General features: G+C 42.2%; 1 protein-coding gene across 4 annotated transcripts in view; it reads left to right on the forward strand.

The window, feature by feature from the left end:
* LOC105494953 (phosphoinositide-3-kinase regulatory subunit 3) overlaps window positions 1-19,482 on the forward strand; it is a 97,145-nt gene extending 77,663 nt beyond the window's left edge. For all 4 annotated transcript variants that reach the window (XM_071093854.1, XM_024796996.2, XM_071093853.1 and 1 more), the window contains 4 exons: window positions 3,010-3,186; window positions 13,002-13,076; window positions 13,543-13,713; window positions 15,728-19,482. In XM_071093854.1, the coding sequence (XP_070949955.1) occupies window positions 3,010-3,186; window positions 13,002-13,076; window positions 13,543-13,713; window positions 15,728-15,926 (622 nt within the window). In that variant the 3' untranslated portion in view covers window positions 15,927-19,482. The remainder of the gene's footprint in view (window positions 1-3,009; window positions 3,187-13,001; window positions 13,077-13,542; window positions 13,714-15,727) is intronic.
* The last annotated feature ends 780 nt before the right edge of the window (window positions 19,483-20,262 follow it).

Here is a 20,262-nt window from a genome sequence, read left to right on the forward strand (position 1 = left end):
AATTATGGGAGTACAATTCAAGAGGAGATTTGGGTGGGGACACAGCCAAACCACATTATTCTGCCCCGGCCCCTCCCAAATCTTGTATCTTTACATTTCAAAACCAATTATGCATTCCTAACAGTCCCCCAAAGTCTTAACTAATTTCAGCATTAACTCAAAAGTCCACAGTCCAAAGTCTCATCTGAGACAAGGCAAGTCCTATGAGCCTGTAAAATCAAAAGCAAGCTAGTTATTTCCTAGATACAATGGGGGTACAGACATTGGGTAAATACAGCTGTTCCAAATGGAAGAAATTGGCCAGAACAAAGGGGCTACAGGGTCCGTGCAAGTCTGAAATCCAGCAGGGCAGTCAAATCTTAAAGCTCCAAAATGGTCTCCTTTGACTCCATGTCTCACATCCAGGACATGCTGATGCAAGAGATGGGTTCCCATAGTCTTGGGTAGCTCTGCCCCTGTGGCTTTGCAGGGTACAGCCTCCCTCCTGGCTGCTTTCACAGGGTGGCCTTGAGTGTCTGTGACTTTTCCAGGCACACAGTGTAAGGTGTCAATGGATCTACCATTCTGGGGTCTGGAGGACAGTAGCCCTTTTCTCACAATGCCACTAGGCGGTGCCCCAGTAGGAACTCTGTGTGGGGGCTTTGACCCCGCATTTCCCTTCCACACTGCCCTAGCAGAGGTTCTCCATGAGGGCTCTGCCCCTGCAGCAAACTTCTGCCTGGGCATCCAGGTGTTTCCATACATCTGAAATCTAGGCGGAGGTTCCCAATTCTTGACTTCTGTGCACCTGCAGGCTCAACACCACATGGAAGCTGCCAAGGCTTGGGGCTTGTACCATCTGATGCCATGGCCTGAGCCCTATGTTGGCCCCTTTCAGCCATGGCTGGAGTGGTTAGGATGCCAGGCATCAAGTCTCTAGGCCGCACACAGCTCAGGGACCCTGGGCCTAGCCAGCGAAACTCCTTTTTCCTCTAGGCCTCCGGGCCTTGATGGGAGGGGCTGCCTTGAAGACTTCTGACATGCCCTGGAGACATTTTCCCCATTGTCTTGAGGATTAACATTTGGCTTCTTGTTACTTACGCAAATTTCTGCAGCTGGCTTGAATTTCTCCTCAGAAAATGGAATTTTATTTTCTATTGCATTGTCAGGCTGCAAATTTTTCAAACTTTTATGCTCTGTTTCCCTTTTAAAACTGAATGCTTTTAAGAGCACCCAAGTAACCTCTTGAATGCTTTGCTGCTTAGAAATTTCTCCTGCCAGATACCCTAAATCATCTCCCTCAAGTTCAACGTTCCACAAATCTCTAGGGCAGGGGCAAAATGCCATCAGTCTCTTTGCTAAAACATAACAAGAGTCACCTTTGCTCCAGTTCGCAACAAGTTCCTCATCTCCATCTCAGACCACCTCAGCCTGGACCTTATTGTCCATATGACTATCAGCATTTTGGGCAAAGCCATGCGACAAATCTCTAGGAAGTTCCAGACTTTCCCACATTTTCCTGTCTTCTTCTGAGCCCTTCAAACTGTTCCAACTTCTGCCTGTTACCCGATTTTAAGGTTGCTTCCACATTTTCGGGTATCTTTTCAGCAATGCCTCACTCTGCTAGTACTAATTTACTAAATTAGTCCATTTTCATGCTGCTGATAAGGACATACCCAAGACTGGGCAATTTACAAAAGGAAGAGGCTTAATTAGGCTGACAGTTCCACGTGGCTGGGGAAGCCTCACAGTCATGGTGGAAGGCAAGGAGGGACAAGTCCTGTCTTACATGGATGACAGCAGGCAAAGAGAGAATGAGGAAGATGCAAAAGCAGAAACCCCTGATAAAACCGTCAGATCTTATGAGACCTGTTCACTACCATGAGAACAGTATGGGGGAACCGCTCCTTGATTCAATTATCTCTTCCCGGGTCCTTCCTACAATCTGTGGGAATTATGGGAGTACAATTCAAGATGAGATCTGGGTGAGGGCACAGCCAAACCATATCACCATTTTAAACAGATGAGGAAATGAAGGCACTGAGACGTTAAATAACTTGCCCATGGCCCCACAGCAAGTGACAGCAGAGATTCAGATGTAGGTTGCAAAACCATAGTTCTTAACTGTTGTGTTGTGCTACCTCTTGAATATCAAACGTATAGCTTTACTTGTTCAGTCATTGCTGGATTCAGGGCCCAAACAAGGTTATTGAGATTCTCTCTCACATTGTATTTTAGCTCAGTTTTTCTCTGGGTTGATTTTATTCTCAGGCAGGCTTTGCCAGTGAAGTGACAGTATAGCTGCTGGGATGAGAACTGCATATTCATAATTTAGCAATTCGTGTGGAAAGAGGTAATTTATTTTAACAATACAGTTCTAGCAAATGTTCTAGAATTGACTCTCATTGGATCAGTTTGAGTCTTATTCCTGTTCCTGAACCAGTCACTGTGGTCTGAGGGTAGGGATGGGATAGAGTAGAATATTCTTATTGGCCAGTCTGGGCCATGTGTGTTTACATCCCTGGATCTGAGATGGGGGAATGAATCCTTACCTCCAGGGAACATCAGGGTTCTAATACCAGAAATGGGAATGGATATGGGCCAGGCAAAAACAAATCTTCACCCCGCATAAGATATTAGAACCTCACTGGATGCAATGGCTCACGCCTGTAATCCCAGTACTTTGGGAGGCTGAGGCAGGCAGATCACCTGAGGTTAGGAGTTTGAGACCAGCCTGGTCAACATGGCAAAACCCCGTCTCTGCTAAAAATACAAAAATTAGCCGGGTGTGGTAACACGTGCCTGTAATCCCAGCTACTGGGGAGGCTGAAGCAGGAGAGTTGCTTGAACCCGGAAGGCAGAGGTTGCAATGAGCTGAGATCATGCCACTACACTCCAGCCTGGGGTGACAGAGCGAGACTCAATCTCAAGGGAAAAAAAAAAAAAAAAGGATATTAGGACCATGCTCACTCAGTAGGATCTGTCTGCTTGATTTCTATTTTAGCCTTAACATGTCACATATTTTTACAGAATTATGATGAATTATGATAAATTGAAATCACGTCTGGGAGAGATTCATGATAGCAAAATGCGTCTAGAGCAGGATTTGAAGAAACAAGCTTTGGACAACCGAGAAATAGATAAAAAAATGAATAGTATCAAACCTGACCTGATCCAGCTGCGAAAGATCCGAGATCAGCACCTTGTGTAAGTAGTCTGGGAGTGTATCGGGAGGCAGACGCTAGTGCCAGGTTACTACCAGCACTAGAGATGTCAGAGGTGGGAGAAGAGATTTGTAATTGAGAATTGGCCAGTAAGATGGTAAGAATTTAGGAAAATGGCCTTGGTAGTTGTAGGGGGTACCAGAGTTAATCGGAAGTTAATATGTGGAGCAACCCAGAATGTAGGATTCTTGATTCATAGAAATGCCTTGGAAATCTCAGAGGCTGGCTGTGGCATGAGTAAATGCTATACCTTAAGAAGAACAGATTAATGTTTGCCTAAAACATAAAAATCAGAATCTTTGTTTACACAGTAGAACTGAGTGGGGAATTTCTATTTCCTCTGAGGGGAAATAGGTCCTAGGCTGGGCACAGTGGCTTACGCCTGTAACCCCAGCACTTTGGGAGGCCGAGGTAGGCAGATCATCTGAGGTCATGAGTTCAAGACACCAGCCTGGCAAACATAGTGAAACTCCGTTTCTACTAAAAATACAAAAATTTGCTGGGTGTGGTGGCACATGCCTGTAATCCCAGCTACTCGGGAGGCTGAGGCAGGAGAATCACTTGAACCCTGGAGGCAGAGGTTGCAGTGAGCTGAGATCACGCCACTGCACTCCAGCCTGGGTGACAGAGTGAGACTCCATCTCAAAAAAAAAAAAAAAAAGAAAAAAAGATGATGAAACCTCGTCTGTACTAAAAATACAAAAAATTAGCTGGGCATAGTGGTGGGTGCCTGTAGTCCCAGCTACTTGGGAGGCTGAGGCAGGAGAATCACTTGAACCTGGGAGGCAGAGGTTGCAGTGAGCCAAGGTCGTGCCACTGCACTTCAGCCTGGACAAGAGTGAGTCTCAAAAACAACAACAACAAAAACAAAATGACGTTCTTTATTTAAGTAACAGAAATGTGTCTATAGAAGGCACTTGAGGTAATTTGAGTAGTGAAACCTAATTCTTTAAGATTAGGGAGAACTATATAATTTAGCCAAATATAGGCATAATAGAGATAATATCCAAATATAAATGGAAAGATAGTATCAGAATAAAATGTGTGAATTGTATTTTTAGAAACATAAGTAACTGCTTCATAGGACAGAATGCATGAGAAAGGAACATACTGGATATTGGGCTTAGTTCTAGGTAACAAATAGGCTGTTCTGAAATACATTTATGGGTGACCTTGATGCATGTAACACCACTCAATTCAAACTACTGGCAGGAGAAAACAGAGCAGAGACCTCTGAATCTGGGTTTTCCATAGAAACCCTGGGTTCTTTGTGTGAGAAAGAGGGAGAAGATGAAATACATGCCCAGAGATTGGAACTGTGGCAGAAGAGTTTCAGTAGAGGAAGATTTAAGATGATTTTTCTTTTTTCTGAGACGGAGTCTCACTGTGTCACCTAGGCTGGAGTGCAATGGCATGATCTCAGCTCACTGCAACCTCCACCTCCTGGGTTCAAGTGATTCTCCTACCTCAGTCTTCCGAGTAGCTGGGAATACAGGCATGCACCACCATGCCCAGCTAATTTTTGTATTTTTAGTAGAGACGGGGTTTCACCATGTTGACCAAGCTGGTCTCAAGCTCCAGACTTTAGGTGATCTACCCACCTTGGCCTCCTAAAGTACTGGGGTTACAGGCATGAGCCACTGTTCCCGGCCTAAGGTGACATTTTTTGGGGTAAACAATTACAACTACACCATGCTGAGTAGTTTTTAATAACAGCCCTCTCAAGAGATCATTTTAGTTTGCTATTGTGGCCAAAAGTCAAGCTGAGTGTATATAGCATACTGAAGAGCTTTGTAAAGAAGGCAAGGAGGTGCTCTCATCTGTAAGAAGGGTGTGTCTGCTCTTGGAATGCTCACGTGGTTCTGGTCACATCATGAAGCTGAAGAAAGGCCCAAGAAGGCTATGCTGTACACCAAAATCATGAATGGAAGTCCTTCTTTGCCCTGAAAAGCAGTAAGAAATACAAGGAATATACCATCCCAAGGGGCATGAATAAGTGTAGTGTCTTAGTCTGTTTAGGCTGCTATAACAAAATACCATAAATTGGGTAGCTTGTAAACACCATGAATTTCTCTTCTAGAGACTAGGAAGTCCAAACTCAAGGCACTGGCAGATTTGGTGTCTGGTGAGGGGTGAGGATCTGCTTTCTGGTTCATAGATGGTGCCTTCTACCTATGTCCTGGTAGAAGGAGCTAGGGGTCTCTATCAGGCCTCTTTTATAAGGGCACTAATCCCATTCCTGAGGGCTCTGCCTTTATGACCTAATCACCTCCCAAAGTCCTCACCTCCAAATACCATCACCTTGAGGGTTAGATTTTCCACCTATGAATTTTGGGAAGATACTAACATTCAGACTGTAGCATGTGACAAACCAGACCTTGGAAGTTTCTTTAATGGGTTGTATAAACTAAATACAGAAGAAAGAAAGAAAACAACAACAACAAAAAGACAACAACAAAAAACCATACACACCAAAAAAAAAAAAACACAAAAAACAAAATAATAACACAACAACAACAAATATAAAAGAGTTTAGATAACAATCATGGATGACAAATTCATGACCTATAAGTAAGGACAACTCAAGTGTAGGGAGACACAGACAGCCATTACCTCTTTTGGAAGGGCCGCTTCCAGGAGAATAGTTTAGTGTCCCATAGTCCATGCTTTGATGTTTCTAACAGAGAATTGTCTCTGGGCTTGGTGGACTCGATCTATTCTAATACTGGAATTTATGTTGTCAGTACTGAAGGAAACTGTAGTAAAATATGTGTCTCATATTAGCGTTGCTGCATGATGCTGAGTATGATCTCTCTCTGGTCCTGTTTTAAAGGAATAGATTGGGATTCTGTGATACCTAGCTCAAGATTGTCATCAGTTCTTTAAGCCCTCTTTGGATGTGGTCATTTCCCTGACTGGCCACTGCATAGCCCACAAGGATTCTATGTGATTGTCTGCTGAGATCTAGGTGTACTGCTAGTAAGATATTCTTGAGTGTTTAAATACAGAATTTCATTGCTTAAATATAGAAAAAAAATTATATAATTCCATTTATTGGAAGCTCAAGAATAGGTAAAACCTATCTATGATGATAGAATTAAAAATAGTGATTATTTATGGTGAGGATTTTGATGGGAAAATGGGATGAGGAACCTTTAACGGTTCTAGAAATGTTCTGAATCTTGATATGAGTGGGGTTCCATGGGTTTATACATAGGTTAAAATTTATCATCAGTACACTTAAGATTAATGTGCTTTATGTGTATTATAACTCAATAAATACGTTAAGCATTTCTTAGGTATCAGTTTTTTAAAAAATTTCCTTTCAAAAAAAGGAATTTTGTTGTTAATATGCAATTCTTTTTCCTCATGAGTTTAAGGCTAGCTTTCATGATTACCATTTACCTTTTTTGGTACTGTAGACCCCTTGGTCCATGGCTTTGCTTACTGTGGTTTTGCTTTCCATGTGTTCAGGTATCCCCAGTCAGCCACAGTCTGGATAGGTGAATACAGCACAATAACACATTTTGAGAGAGACCACATTCATGTCACTTTTATTCCAGCATATTGTTATATTTTTCTCTTTTATTATTAGTTATTGTTAATCCCTTACTGTGCTTAATTTATAAATTAAATGATCACAGGTATGTATGTATAGGGAAAAACAGTATATATAGGGTGTAGTACTTTCTGTAGTTTCAGGCATCTTTTTGGTTGTCTTAGAACTATTCCCCATGGATAAGCAGGGACTGCAGTATTCATAAATCAAAATTCATAAATGTAAAATAAAGAATAACGGCCATAACAATATAGGTACATAATGATGAGGGTTTTTTTAATGCATATTCTGCTTAGGGAAAAGATGAATTTTGAGTAATATATGTACTAGGGGAGTTTGCAGATAAAGGAGTTCTATGTGGCCGGGTGCAGTGACTCACACCTGTAATCCCAGCACTTTGGGAGGCCGAGGCAGGTGGATCACCTGAGGTCAGGAGTTCGAGACCAGCCTGGCCAAGATAGTGAAACCCTGTCTCTACTAAAAATATAAAAATTAGTCAGGCATGGTGGCACATGCCTGTAATCCCAGCTAGTCAGAAGCTTGAGGCAGAATTGCTTGAACCTGGGAAGTGGAGGTTGCAGTGATCTGAGATCACCCCACTGCACTCTAGCATGGGCAACACAATGAGACTCCGTATTAAAAAAAAAAAAAAAGGAAAAAACCACAATGAGATACCATCTCACACCAGTTAGAATGGCAATCATTAAAAAATCAGGAAACAACAGGTGCTGGAGAAGATATGGAGAAATAGGAACATTTTTACACTGTTGGTGGGACTATAAACTAGTTCAACCATTGTGGAAAACAGTGTGGCGATTCCTCAAGGATCTAGAACTAGAAATACCATTTGACCCAGCCATCCCATTACTGGGTATATACCCAAAGGATTATAAATCATACTGCTATAAAGACACATGCACACGTATGTTTATTGCAGCACTATTCACAATAGCAAAGACTTGGAATCAACCCAAATGTCTATCAGTGACAGACTGGATTAAGAAAATGTGGCACATATACACCATGGAATACTATGCAGCCATAAAAAAGGATGAGTTCGTTTCCTTTGTAGAGACATGGATGAAGCTGGAAACCATCATTCTCAGCAAACTATCGCAAGAACAGAAAACCAAACACCGCATTTTCTCTCATAGGTGGGAATTGAACAATGAGATCACTTGGACACAGGAAGGGGAACATCACACACGGGGCCTATTGTGGGGAGGGGGGAGGGAGGAGGGATAGCATTAGGAGATATACCTAATGTAAATGACGAGTTAATGGGTGCAGCACACCAACATGGCACATGTATACATATGTAACAAACCTGCATGTTGTGCACATTTACCCTAGAACTTAAAGTATAATAATAAAAAATAAATAAATAGAAAAAAAAAGGAGGGTGGTGTGTTCTGGTTTTATTTTTTGTTTTTACAGCTTTATTGAGATACAGTTTACATCCCATACAGTTCACCCATTTAAAGTGTATTATTCAGTGCTTTTAGTATGTTCACAGGTATTTATAGTCATCACCAAATATTTTAGAACATTTTCATCACCTTAAAAAAAACCCTGCACCCTTTACTTATCATGCCTATTACCCCTTGCATCTAGCCCTAAACAACTGCTAATCTACTTTCTGTCTCTATGGATTTGTCTATTCTGGACATTTCATATGAATGAAAATAATGTAAAATGTACTCTTTTGTGACTGGCTTCTTTCACTTAGCATGGTGTTTTCAAAGTTTGTCTGCGTTGTAGCATATATCAGTATTTCATTCCTTTTTATGGCCAAATAATAGTCTGTTGTATAGTTATACCACATTTTGTTTAATCATCACCAGTTGGTGGACATTTGGGTTGCTTCTGTCTTTTTGGCTATTTCAGTAATGCTGCTGTGAACATTTATATACAGGTTTTTGAATGGATATGTATTTTCATTTCTCATGGGTATATGCTGAGGAGTGAAATTCCTGAATCATATGGTAATTATCTGTGTTTCACTGAACAACTGCCCAGACTGTTTTGCGTAGTGGTTGCACTATTTTACATTCACACCAGTAGTGATAATTTGGGTTTCTTAAAGTAATGAATCATTCTTTATTTCTTTTTTTTTTGAGATGGATTTTTGCTCTTGTTGCCCAAACTGGAGTGCAGTGGTGCGATCTTGGCTCACTGCAACCTCTGCCTTCTGGGTTCAAGCAATTCTCCTGCCTCAGCCTCCTGAGTAGCTGGGATTATAGGCGTGCACCACCACCTCCAACTAATTTTTGTATTTTTAGTAGAGATGGGGTTTCACCATGTTGGCCAGGCTGGTCTCAAACTCCTGACCTCAGATGATCCACCTGCCTCAGCCTCCCAAAGTGCTGGGATTACAGGCATGGAGCCACCGCACCTGGCCTCATTCTTCAATATATTTCTGATAACTAAATTTTTATAAGCGATTTTTCTTTTTAAAGTATTGTATACATTATCCCACTTTGTTTTTTTATGTAGAGAATATGTCTGTCCATAAAATTTGGTGGAAGACAAGTTTCATTCCTTTTTTTTTTTTTTTTTTTGGAGACAGAGTTTCACTCTTGTTACCGAGCCTGGAGTGCAATGGTGCGATCTCGGCTCACTGCAACCTCTGCCTTCCAGGTTCAAGTGGGTTCTCCTGCATCAGCCTCCCGAGTAGCTGGGATTACAGGCATGAACCACTGTGCCCAGCCACATTCCTCATTTAAAATAAATAAATAAATAAATCTATTTCAAGCTCCCACTGGCCTGGTTACATTAAAAATATATAATCTCTGTTATCATTCCTACCTCCTACACAGACTGACACTTGGATCATATAAGAATGTCATCCTGAAGTAGTGTCAGAAAATTAGAGGAGCACAAGGTCTTTTGTGCCTCCCTCTTGACTGCTGAAAATTCCAAGGTGTCCTTCACAGTAATCTCATCACTGGCCACCAACAGATGCTGCATCGTAAAACCTCATTCTCCATCCAGGATGCCCTGTGCATGAGGCACTGTTTTCTGTCACCCCATTTTCTACTCAGTGAGGCTCTAGACAAGCTTCTGCTTTCTTCCAGGACCATGGCGTCAGCTTTAAAGTCGTTTTTCCTGTCCTTCTCTCTCAGGGTTTTCCCAGCTTAATCCTTTTGTCTTAGACTGAAACACAAGCTCTCTTCCTCTTAAAGTGTGGTAGTTGGGCTGTAAAACCAATTAGATCTTTAGAAAGGACACTATATAATACATATTTTTTCCCTTACTTGCTGGGGTAGGGCTAGGAAAAGATATGCTAACACCAGATATTTTTTCTGTCTTGTATTTCTTAAGATTACTTTGATGTAATCTGTGGAAGTAGTGTTTTCCCTTTTTTTTTTTTTTTTTTTTTTTTTAGAAGAAATAGCTGCGCCAAAGAGAGATGGGTCCAAGACCATGCCAAAAAATACGTATATATAGTATCCTTTCTAAAAATCTAGTTGGTTTTACAACCCAGTTACCACACTAACAGAATCAGAACTGGATGTTAGGTCTTTGAATGTTTTGCCTTAGATTTTTCCTGTAGAATTTATTGCATTATTTGTGATCAGTGCATTATTCAGTAACATTAAATGTGAATTAACATATTTACTAAAGTTATTAGAGGTTTTTGAAAATGGTTTTTAAAATCTAATCAGCTCCTGGCATTGTTAATAGGTTTGTAAGGACTCAGAACTAGATAAGTCTTTGAAATGGACTTTTGGGAGATTGGAAAAGCTGCCTAAGTCAGAAGGTAGGCACCATCATAAATGGAGGGTGGAGCAAAAGCAATTTTTCTTTTTCTTCTTTTTTTTTTCATTAGGAAAGTGCTAGGAAATGGGTTCCTAACACTGTGTGTGACCGAAAGAGAGGCTCAGTTTAAAGAGGTTGGTGGGTAAAAGAAAATGGGGATTCAAGAGAAAATGTGGTACATTAATTCAATTCACGCCTTTTTACCCAGTGTGCTTATTTCTTTGATAAAGAGAAGGTCAGTTTCTTTGAGGATAGAAAACTTTGGGTGATAAGAATGCTTAGAGGAGGGCATCTGGATATTTTGATGACAGACATGGTGTGGGGGAGGGGGCTTGTTACTAAATCAGTTGTATCAAGATCACATATTATCTATTTTCCAGTTTCCCTAAGCATAAAAAATGAAATCCAAGTTAACTAAAGGGCAAGTCTTACTGAGAAAGACTGTGAAATCTGTCTAACAGAACTTTAAAATTAGGTGTGATGCCAAGTTATCTTGTGTACTTGGGGTCAGAGAGAGATAGAGGATGATCCTGGAGTTGTGAAGATTTTGTTAAAAGCAGCCCACCAGCAAATATTTACTGACAGTTGAATATCTATGTGCATGTGCTGTTTTAATAATTGGTAACATAGCCACAAACAGGACAGACTTCTTTCATTACAGCAACTTACATTTTATTGGGGAGACAGAAAAACAAATACAAATATAAAATAGGCCTGGCACAGTGGCTCACGCCTGTAATCCCAGCACTTTGGGAGGCCAAGGTGGGCGGATCACCTGAGGTCAGGAGTTCGAGACCAACCTGACCAACGTGGTGAAACCCTGTCTCTACTAAAAATACGAAAATTAGCTGGGCGTGGTGGCGCATGCCTGTAGTCCCAGCTGCAGAGGCAGAGGTGAGAGAATTGCTTGAACCCTGGAGACGGAGGCTGCAGTGAGCCGAGATCCTGCCATTGCATTCCAGCCTAGGTAACAGAGCGAGACTCCATCTCAAAAAAAAACAAAAACAAGGCCGGGCACGGTGGCTCAAGCCTGTAATCCCAGCACTTTGGGAGGCCGAGACGGGCGGATCACGACGTCAGGAGATCGAGACCATCCTGGCTAACACGGTGAAACCCCGTCTCTACTAAAAAATACAAAAAACTAGCCGGGCGAAGTGGCGGGCGCCTGTAGTCCCAGCTACTTGGGAGGCTGAGGCAGGAGAATGGCGTGAACCCGGGAGGCGGAGCTTGCAGTGAGCTGAGATCCGGCCACTGCACTCCAGCCTGGGTGACAGAGCATGACTCCGTCTCAAAAAAAAAAAAAAAAAAAAAAAAAAACAAAAACCCAAAACAACCAAACAAAAATATAAAATAATGGATTTTAACTAAGTGCTATGAAGATGATAAAAAAAGGTAAAGTGTAGAGAGTGACCGGGGACTGCCTTAGTTGGGACAGTTAGGGTCATCCTCCCTGAGGGGATGGTGTGTATGATAAAACCTGAATGATAGGAGCCTTGCTTAGTGGGTAATGATGAATGAAGGTGCTTTCCACTCCTCCACCCTAGTTTTAGACTGTTGGCCATCTGAAAGGAACAAAATGTGCTGGTTTACCTCATTTTACATCTAAAATACTGGTACATTTTAAGAGATACTACGATTTTCTTTTCTTTCTTTTTTTTTTTTGAGATCGAGTCTCGCTCTGTCGCCCACGCTGGAGGGCAATGGTGCAATCTCAGCTCACTACAGCCTCTGCCCCCTGGTTTCAAGCTTAATTCTCCTGCCTCAGCCTCCTAGTAGCTGGGATTACAGGCATGCACTACCACACCTGGCTAATTTTTGTATTTTTAGTAGAAATGGGGTTTGATTATGTTGGCCAGGCTGGTCTTGAACTCCTGACCTCAGGTGATCCACCTGCCTTGGCCTCCCAAAGTGCTGGGATTACAGGCATGAACCACTGAGCCCAGCCTGGATACTGTGATTTTCTTGGTAATGAAGTTCACTCATTAATTACTCAGATTGCCACCCTGAATTTCTTGTGGCCTGCTTAAATGCAAAAATAGATCTTGAAGTTTTTAGTTGAAATATTAAACTCAATTCAGTAGGTCACACGGAAAATGGGTTCTCAGGCTTAGTGGAGATTGCCAACGTGACACCATGCTCACCTAACTAATGTTTTCAGAAACAAATGTCCCACTGTGAGTGCGAGTATATATGTGCTTGTGGTGGCACATCTTCCAGAAAAGAAAAATGAAAAGTGAAGGGCCTAATTTCAAGTAGCCCTTTATGTTTCTGCCTTTTTCCAGAAAAGATCAGTTCATCTTGATAGTAGTTGAAAGAAAAGTAATGAGAGACTATTTTGAGAAATCTTTGCCCACTCTTTGTGGGATTAGGAAAAACAAGAGGTGCCTAGACTCTAGAAGTTTAGTCAGCTCAGACATACCTACTTTGTCCAGTCAGAGTTTGCATAGATACTGACACTGGTGTCTTTCCTCTGGCAGATGGCTCAATCACAAAGGGGTGAGACAGAAACGCCTGAATGCCTGGCTGGGAATTAAGAATGAGGATGCTGATGAGTAAGTTCTCTCTAGACCTTTTGGTCAGAGGGCTTTGTTATCAATATAAGACATGCGCCTTGTTTATACATGGTAAATATTGGTTGTCATTGTCACTTGAGAACATTGAATCTAGAACTTTGACTCTCTTTTGAATTGAATTGAATTGCCTGAAAGTACCCTATAGGCACTGGAGTTCAGAGACCTGCCTCTGAACTCAAAATCTGGATGTATAAGCTACTTTGAGTATAGCTACTCAAAATCTGGATGTAAAAGCACTGTTATTCAGATGTTCATATTTCAGCTTATTGGATGAAACATGAATTCTGTGCTTTATGCACCATAGCAAGTAATGAAGCTAACACCCAACTAATTGCAATTTTGCTTTGTCATTTGTGGTTTAAAGATTTAGAAGAGTGTTTTATTTATGAATTTGCTTTTAGATAGAAGTAACTTGTTAGAATAACAATTAACATTTAATTTTTAGGAACTATTTTATCAATGAGGAAGATGAAAACCTGCCCCACTATGATGAGAAAACCTGGTTTGTTGAGGATATCAATCGAGTACAAGCAGAGGACTTGCTTTATGGGAAACCTGATGGTGCATTCTTAATTCGTGAGAGTAGCAAGAAAGGATGCTATGCTTGCTCTGTGGTGTAAGTCTTCTCTGGGGATATAGCCTTTTGAAATCTTTTGCATTAATTAATATGAAATCAACCCCTTGTAAAATTCAGATGAAATTAGTTAATGTACAGTAACGAGGACCCATGGCTTGGACCATAACTATTAGTACAAAAAAACCCAGCTTTATGAGAAATGATATCTGAAATTATCCTGGAGTTTTAATTTACATGGTAAGTAGATTAGGTCCTGCAGTATTGCTGTTGGATTTCAGGTATCTGTGAAAGGTAATGTGAGATCTTAAATTGGAAAAAAAAAAAAAAATCACTTAATTCTTGAGTGGTATCCTATACACCTAGTATGGTCTCCAGTGTCAGATTAGGAAAGGCTTGATTAAATAGAACTGTTTTTACTTCAGAAGGAAAACTCTATCTAAAAATTTAAATTATATATTATTCTGTTGATGTAATGATAGGAAATGTGGACGTGTTTTCCGTAAGATAATCATGTGACTCTTTTGAGAAAAGCCCATTTTCCTTGTAATGGAAAGTGAAATTTTGGGGATAACTAACTGTGCCTCGGTCAGATTTTTGCCTGAGTGTGGAATATATTCCTTAAGAAGGCAAACATCTTCATTGACAAAAGCCATACTTAGAAAAGAGTTACGATGGTGCCAGATATACTGGGTTCAGCTCCTGGCTCTACTGCTTACTAGCTGGGTCACCTTGGGTAAATTACTTAGTCTTTGCCCAGTTTCCTTATCTGTAAAATAAGGATAATACCTACTTTAGGGTTTTTGTGAGGATTAAATGAGCTAATCTATGTCATACAATATACTTTTAACATAAGAAGTAAATGTCACCTACTAATATGATGATGATGATGCTACTGATGGATGTGGCAGAAGGCAAACAAAGTGACAAAGTGATTGTGCCCTTAGAGGGCAAAGTGGAGAAGATAGAGGAAAGGCATTCATATTAACAGACTGCTCAGTGCTTTATGTGATCATCTTGTTTGTAGCGCTCTACTTCTGTCATGGAGTCAGAGTTTGAATCCAAGTTTACGTGGTTTCAAAACCCACATTTTTCTATTGCACCAGGGTTTTTTCATTTCACCAAATATCCAAGATGAATAGAACCACTGTGAAATAAGTATCATTAGTAGGCTGTGCACATGTGGAAGGGTTAATTCTAGTGGAGAAAGAGTGGATTGGGAGGTTTTGTGGAAAAGGCATCTGAGATGGACCTCAAAAAGATGAATGGGATGTCTTACAGTTGGAAAATGGGGGAGGAGTTGAAAAGTGCATTGGATTACTGTTATCCGAAGATAGAACTACTTGCAACATTTCATTTCTCCTTGACTTGGGCTATTCCAGTTATCTGAGTGGAAATATAGGTGAGGATGGTTCTTGTAAGACTTTGGGTCTTCTAAGAATAATAAGGAAGGCAGGAAGCCCAGTTGCTCACTCACTCAGGTTATTGGGTGGCAGCCTGTAGGTTCAGGACTTGGTTGGAGTCCTTACATAAACTGATTAATCAAAAACTACCCTTGGCTGGGCGCAGCGGCTCATACCTGTAATCCCAGCATTTTAGTAGGCTAAGGCAGGAGGATTCCTTGAGCCCAGGAGTTCACGACCTGCCGGGGCAACATAGCAAGACCCCATTTCTACTAAAAATAAAAAAGTAGCTGGGCATGTGGCTCACACCTGTAGTCCTGGCTACTTGGGAAGCTGTGGTGGGAGGATCACTTGAGCCCAGGAGTTTGAGGCTGCAGTGAGCTGTGATCAAGCCACTGTACCCTAGCCTTGGTGATAGAGTGAGACCCTGTCTAAAAAAAAAAAAAAGAAAGGAAACATTTACATTTATGGTTGTTTTAACGCTTGTATCTGTGGCCAAGTCTGTAGGGAATGGGGACGCAATTTTACAAGCTTTGCCTGGTTAACAAAAAACACTTATCTGCATAACAGTTGCTCTCAGACTTCTGGCCATTTAGCGTCCCTTTATTTATCGTTACCTACCTTACCATTTCTTCTGTGGTGTGTCATTGCAGGGCTGATGGGGAAGTGAAGCACTGTGTGATCTACAGCACTGCTCGGGGCTATGGCTTTGCAGAGCCCTACAACCTGTACAGCTCTCTGAAGGAGCTAGTGCTCCATTACCAGCAGACATCCTTGGTTCAGCACAACGACTCCCTCAATGTCAGGCTTGCCTACCCTGTTCATGCACAGATGCCCTCGCTGTGCAGATAAAGAGGAAGTGGGAAGAGAGGTGGTTCTCTGGCATTTTTTTCTACAGTTTTTATTAGACTACGATGAGGGCATTCTTTCTACATAGACTGCTTGTTTTGCACAAGAAGTGATTCTGTGAATGTGAAGTGGAGAGGCCGAGCAGCAGCCGGCCGGGATGGGGGCATTAGAGGCCTGAGGTTCTCTAGGACTCAGCCATGCCGCTGCACTGACATACTAAGCTGGAAGCAGATGTTTTTTTGAAAGTCTATTTCATTGGGGTTTTTGTTTTGTTTAGCCAGGCACCCTCAACAGAATATTAGGCTTGATGGTTATAGTGGGTGGGGTTGTATTTGGAAGCCTCTGAAGAGGCCATGTCTTTTTTAAATCCTTAACTCCTGAGAGTGCAGCAGGGGCATGGCTCTGCTGGGAGTTCTGTTTTGCTTTGGCAGTCTCTCTTCCCCCCACGAAGAAGGCTGTTTTGGTTTTGTGATAGAATGGGATTTGATGAAAAAGACAACCAAAGGAAAATGGGAAGGCTTGGGATTTCATTCAAACAATCTAAGCCAAGATGATTAAAAAAAAAAAAACCTTCAACTGAAGGTACTTTATTTCTTACCAACATAATTTAGGCTTCAGCATCTCATCAGCCCCTCCCTTTAAAGAGGTATTATGTTCAGAAGCCAACAAAACAATGTTTGTTGCCAGACCAATGTTTGATGGAAAAACGTAGCACTCATAGATGAATGTATACTTCTGTACCAAAACTTGAACATAAAAAGACTAGAAATTGTGAGTTTTAGCAAACACTAAAATTGGTCAGTGTAACCCCTTCTGTCCTGCCTGTTTCTCTGAGATGAGAAATAGCGTTCTTTTTGTGGGGATGGTGAGTTTTGAATCATAAAATGAAGTTGGTGCTTGTGTGGTGTTTCCTTAGCCTAAAGAATGATCTATTGTTTGAAATCTTTGTAACTTGTTTGTATGAGTCAAGAAAAGGTGCAATCCAGTGCTTTTAGATGGCTTGATATACCAAATAACAATATAGAACAACATTATTATATGTGCTTTCCAAGTTTAAAGGCCCTGCAGAAATAGTAAACATGATTTAATTTCCCTTCATCTCCCCCTCCTTTGCTGGATGGGGTTTTGGGAGCTACAGGTTGCTAAGGAGGGGAGTCAGATTGTGGTCAGGGGCCTCAGTAAATCACAGACCCAGGGGCCCTGTGGTCCGGGTGAGAGTCATACCACATTACACATGTGCTTCCATACAGTGGTTTCTGAAGCTTTTGCAGGGAGAGAAGATGGCTTAGTGTTTAGACTGTTAGTAGAAGCCATCTGGAAGCTTTTCTCTTTGCCTTTTTTTGTGATCCTGCCATAAAGGCTATGTGCAGTCTGCCCTCATGCTCCAGTGGCCTTGATTTTAGGCCAGGAATCTTCTGCTCCATGTGGCTTAAGCCTTCCAGCTGAGTGAAGCTAGGCAAATGGAGTGGGGGCAGGCATCTATTCCTGCCCCCATCATGCCCCACACCCATCAATCAGTCAACACTCATTTGACAAATAGAGTCCAGCTGCCTCTGAGCCAATCCCGGAACCATAATAGGCTCAGAGTGAGTCAGCTGTTTGAACCCAAAGCTGTGCAGTCAGGCATCCTGGCTGAGCTAGAGAAGCCAGTACCTGCCTCTTGGTTTATAAGGTTACAGCTAGGAAAGCTCTAGTTTTGGGGGTGAAAGAAAAATATAACTTTACCTGAGCACTTATTTCCGTGACAGCGTCTAAAATATGGACCATGATGTAGACATAGATTTATAAATTTGGAGAAACCTCCAGTTACTAGCGATGAGGATAGGAAGGGAAGTGCTTATCTTTGGCTTTTTCTTGGTTACATTGCAGTTTCAGGATTGGGTGAGACAGAGACAAATGAACCCCCCTCTAAAGTAATTTAACTAATAGCCAGCACATCCCTTCTCCAAACTGTCGATTGAAATCTTACTGAAAGTTTTACTGAGTAATACCAAGCTAATTGCTGCTGGGCACACCTGCATGGCTTTGCACCTGGTGTTGAACCTGCTGAAGCAGGTGGATGCTCGATTACGTGTAAGGAATCCCTCCTGTCTGGTACTAACATTTCAGTGTGTTCTGAGTGTCTTTTAAACCAAAATGGAAATACAGATACATGCCTGTAGTATTCAGTGTGTCTGCTCCTTTTTGGGCAGACACAGAGGGTGTGCAGGGAGAGACCAAGTACCATCTTTATCTACACTTGGGCTGGCTTGTGGAGAAGGGCTGCTTTTTTTTCAGTCCTACATTCCTTCATTTTTTTTTTCTTTTGTTTTTCGTTCTTGAATTCATTGTTTTGTGGGATCTAAGACCCAGGGGTCATTTGAGAGGTTTGACAGTATCTTTTCTGACCAGTTGCCACATGACTTGCTTGACCCTGAGCCAGTGGAAATGGCATAGTGACCAGTCTACTACCCACTGAGCCTGGTGTGTAGAGGGGGATAGGGTAGCAAGGTGCATCTCTACGCCCATGACTTGAGAGGAGATCTTGGCCTCTTTCATGAGAATCTAGTGCTGTTTCCTGTCCCATGATCTGGACCCTGGGACTATCTGTTTTGGCATCTTAACTGCAGTTTCAATGAGGCAGAGGGCAAAGAGAGACCAAGATCAGAGGGGCTCATTATACCCCTGGCTGGAGAACCCAGCTACTGACATGAAAGCAGCTTGGGGCTGGCTGGACACAGGTACTAGGCCCATCGTTTTCAGGTGAAGCTTTCATCACAGAACAGTGCCATCTCCACCTGGCCATAGATGCCATGCCATGATTCAGGCCTGGATAGGCTGCCTGTGTCCTTACCACTGATCTGGCCAAGAATGAGGACCTCCCAACACTTTCACTTCCTCTCCAAGCCTTGATGGGACCTCCACTTACTTTAGGCCTCATGTGCTGTGAAGAAGCTTTGAGAGCCAATGTGGTGTCTTCCACAGGTCTCCTCTTTTTGCTGCAAGGAATCAGCCCCATGTATTCTCTGAAACTGAGAATTGCACCTGGGCAATTCCTGTTTTCTAAGGTGGTCTCTGCTGCTAGTTAAGAACCCAGAGTAGGCCTCTGTGAGGCTTCAGTGGTCTCAGAAACCAGAGGGTCCAGATAGGGGGCCTGCTTGGGCCCTCTGTGGCCAACTGCTCAACCCTGCTTTAGCTCCAGCCACTTGTGGCAAACAACCCCGTTTCCTTACAAATTCCAGCATGTGACTTTGGTGCCCTGTTACTTGTGAAAATTTATTCTGTTGTCTTCGATGTAGTCCAAAAAAAATTCATGTAGTTTTTACGTAAAAATATCTGACTCCCAAGAAAGCCAATTGTATGTCTTGTGATGGGACAGTTCATATGTAGTTCCTAGACCACTTTGCAAATTGTTCTTGTCACCAGATGTGTTCAGACATTGCTGTGCAATTGTGGGGGAGGGTAGGGGGAAAGGCGAGAGGAGTTACTTATTGGTCTTTTTGTTTTATAACCTTCCCCAAGAGGGGACAGTCTGGCCAACTTGCTCCGGTAATGCAATAAACACATTGCAATAAAGTAATTTTTTGTCTTCATGCTATGAAAGGGTGGGCTGGGGGCAGAGTGGGGGTCAAGAGAGAAAAGTACTCAGGTGTTGAACAGCCCTTGAAACTTCCAAACCTTCTCTCCAGTAAGCTCCAAAAGACTAGTACTTGGGCTGAACTGGGGCAACCAATGGGGCAACCAAAGGCTCTTTTCTTCCTAGGGGAGGACATCCACTCCAACCAGGCATGATGCCAGAGTCCTGTCCACCGAACACAGACACAGGGAGTCTCAGATATTGACTCAGAAAATTAAAACTGAATGCCATTTCCTCCACACCTCACTGCCCACTCCTGACTAATAAGCTGTTTATTGGTTCTCATATTTCTACCCAGAATGAAAAGTGTTTCCACATTCTACTCTGGGGGAGGGGGAAATGGACCCAGCTTTATAGTCTCTCCCCTTGTTGCCCCAGGCCCTTGTCATCTCCTACCAAGGCACACTGTTGAGCTTCCTGTATTCTGGGAATGTAATGAGCAAACATGTGATGACCTCTTGTTGCATAGGATATTGCAGCGCTCATTCATGTCTCAGGCCCCACCCATGTGTAGTCAATTACAAATAAGTCAGATTGGGCAGGGAACAGCCTGTTCTAAGTGACCTTGTCTATGTCTGTCTTTTCTCCCCACTACACTTTAGCTACACAGCATCCCAAGACCACTGCTAGGAACTATGGATTTCTCCTGATCCCAGGGTTGTTCATACTTCTGTGTTTAGGATGCTCAGATTTCTATCTCCTTCCCAGTTCTTTCTTCTGAAC

Source organism: Macaca nemestrina, chromosome 1 (assembly GCF_043159975.1).
Source record: "Macaca nemestrina isolate mMacNem1 chromosome 1, mMacNem.hap1, whole genome shotgun sequence".
NCBI classification, from domain to species: Eukaryota; Metazoa; Chordata; class Mammalia; order Primates; family Cercopithecidae; genus Macaca; species Macaca nemestrina.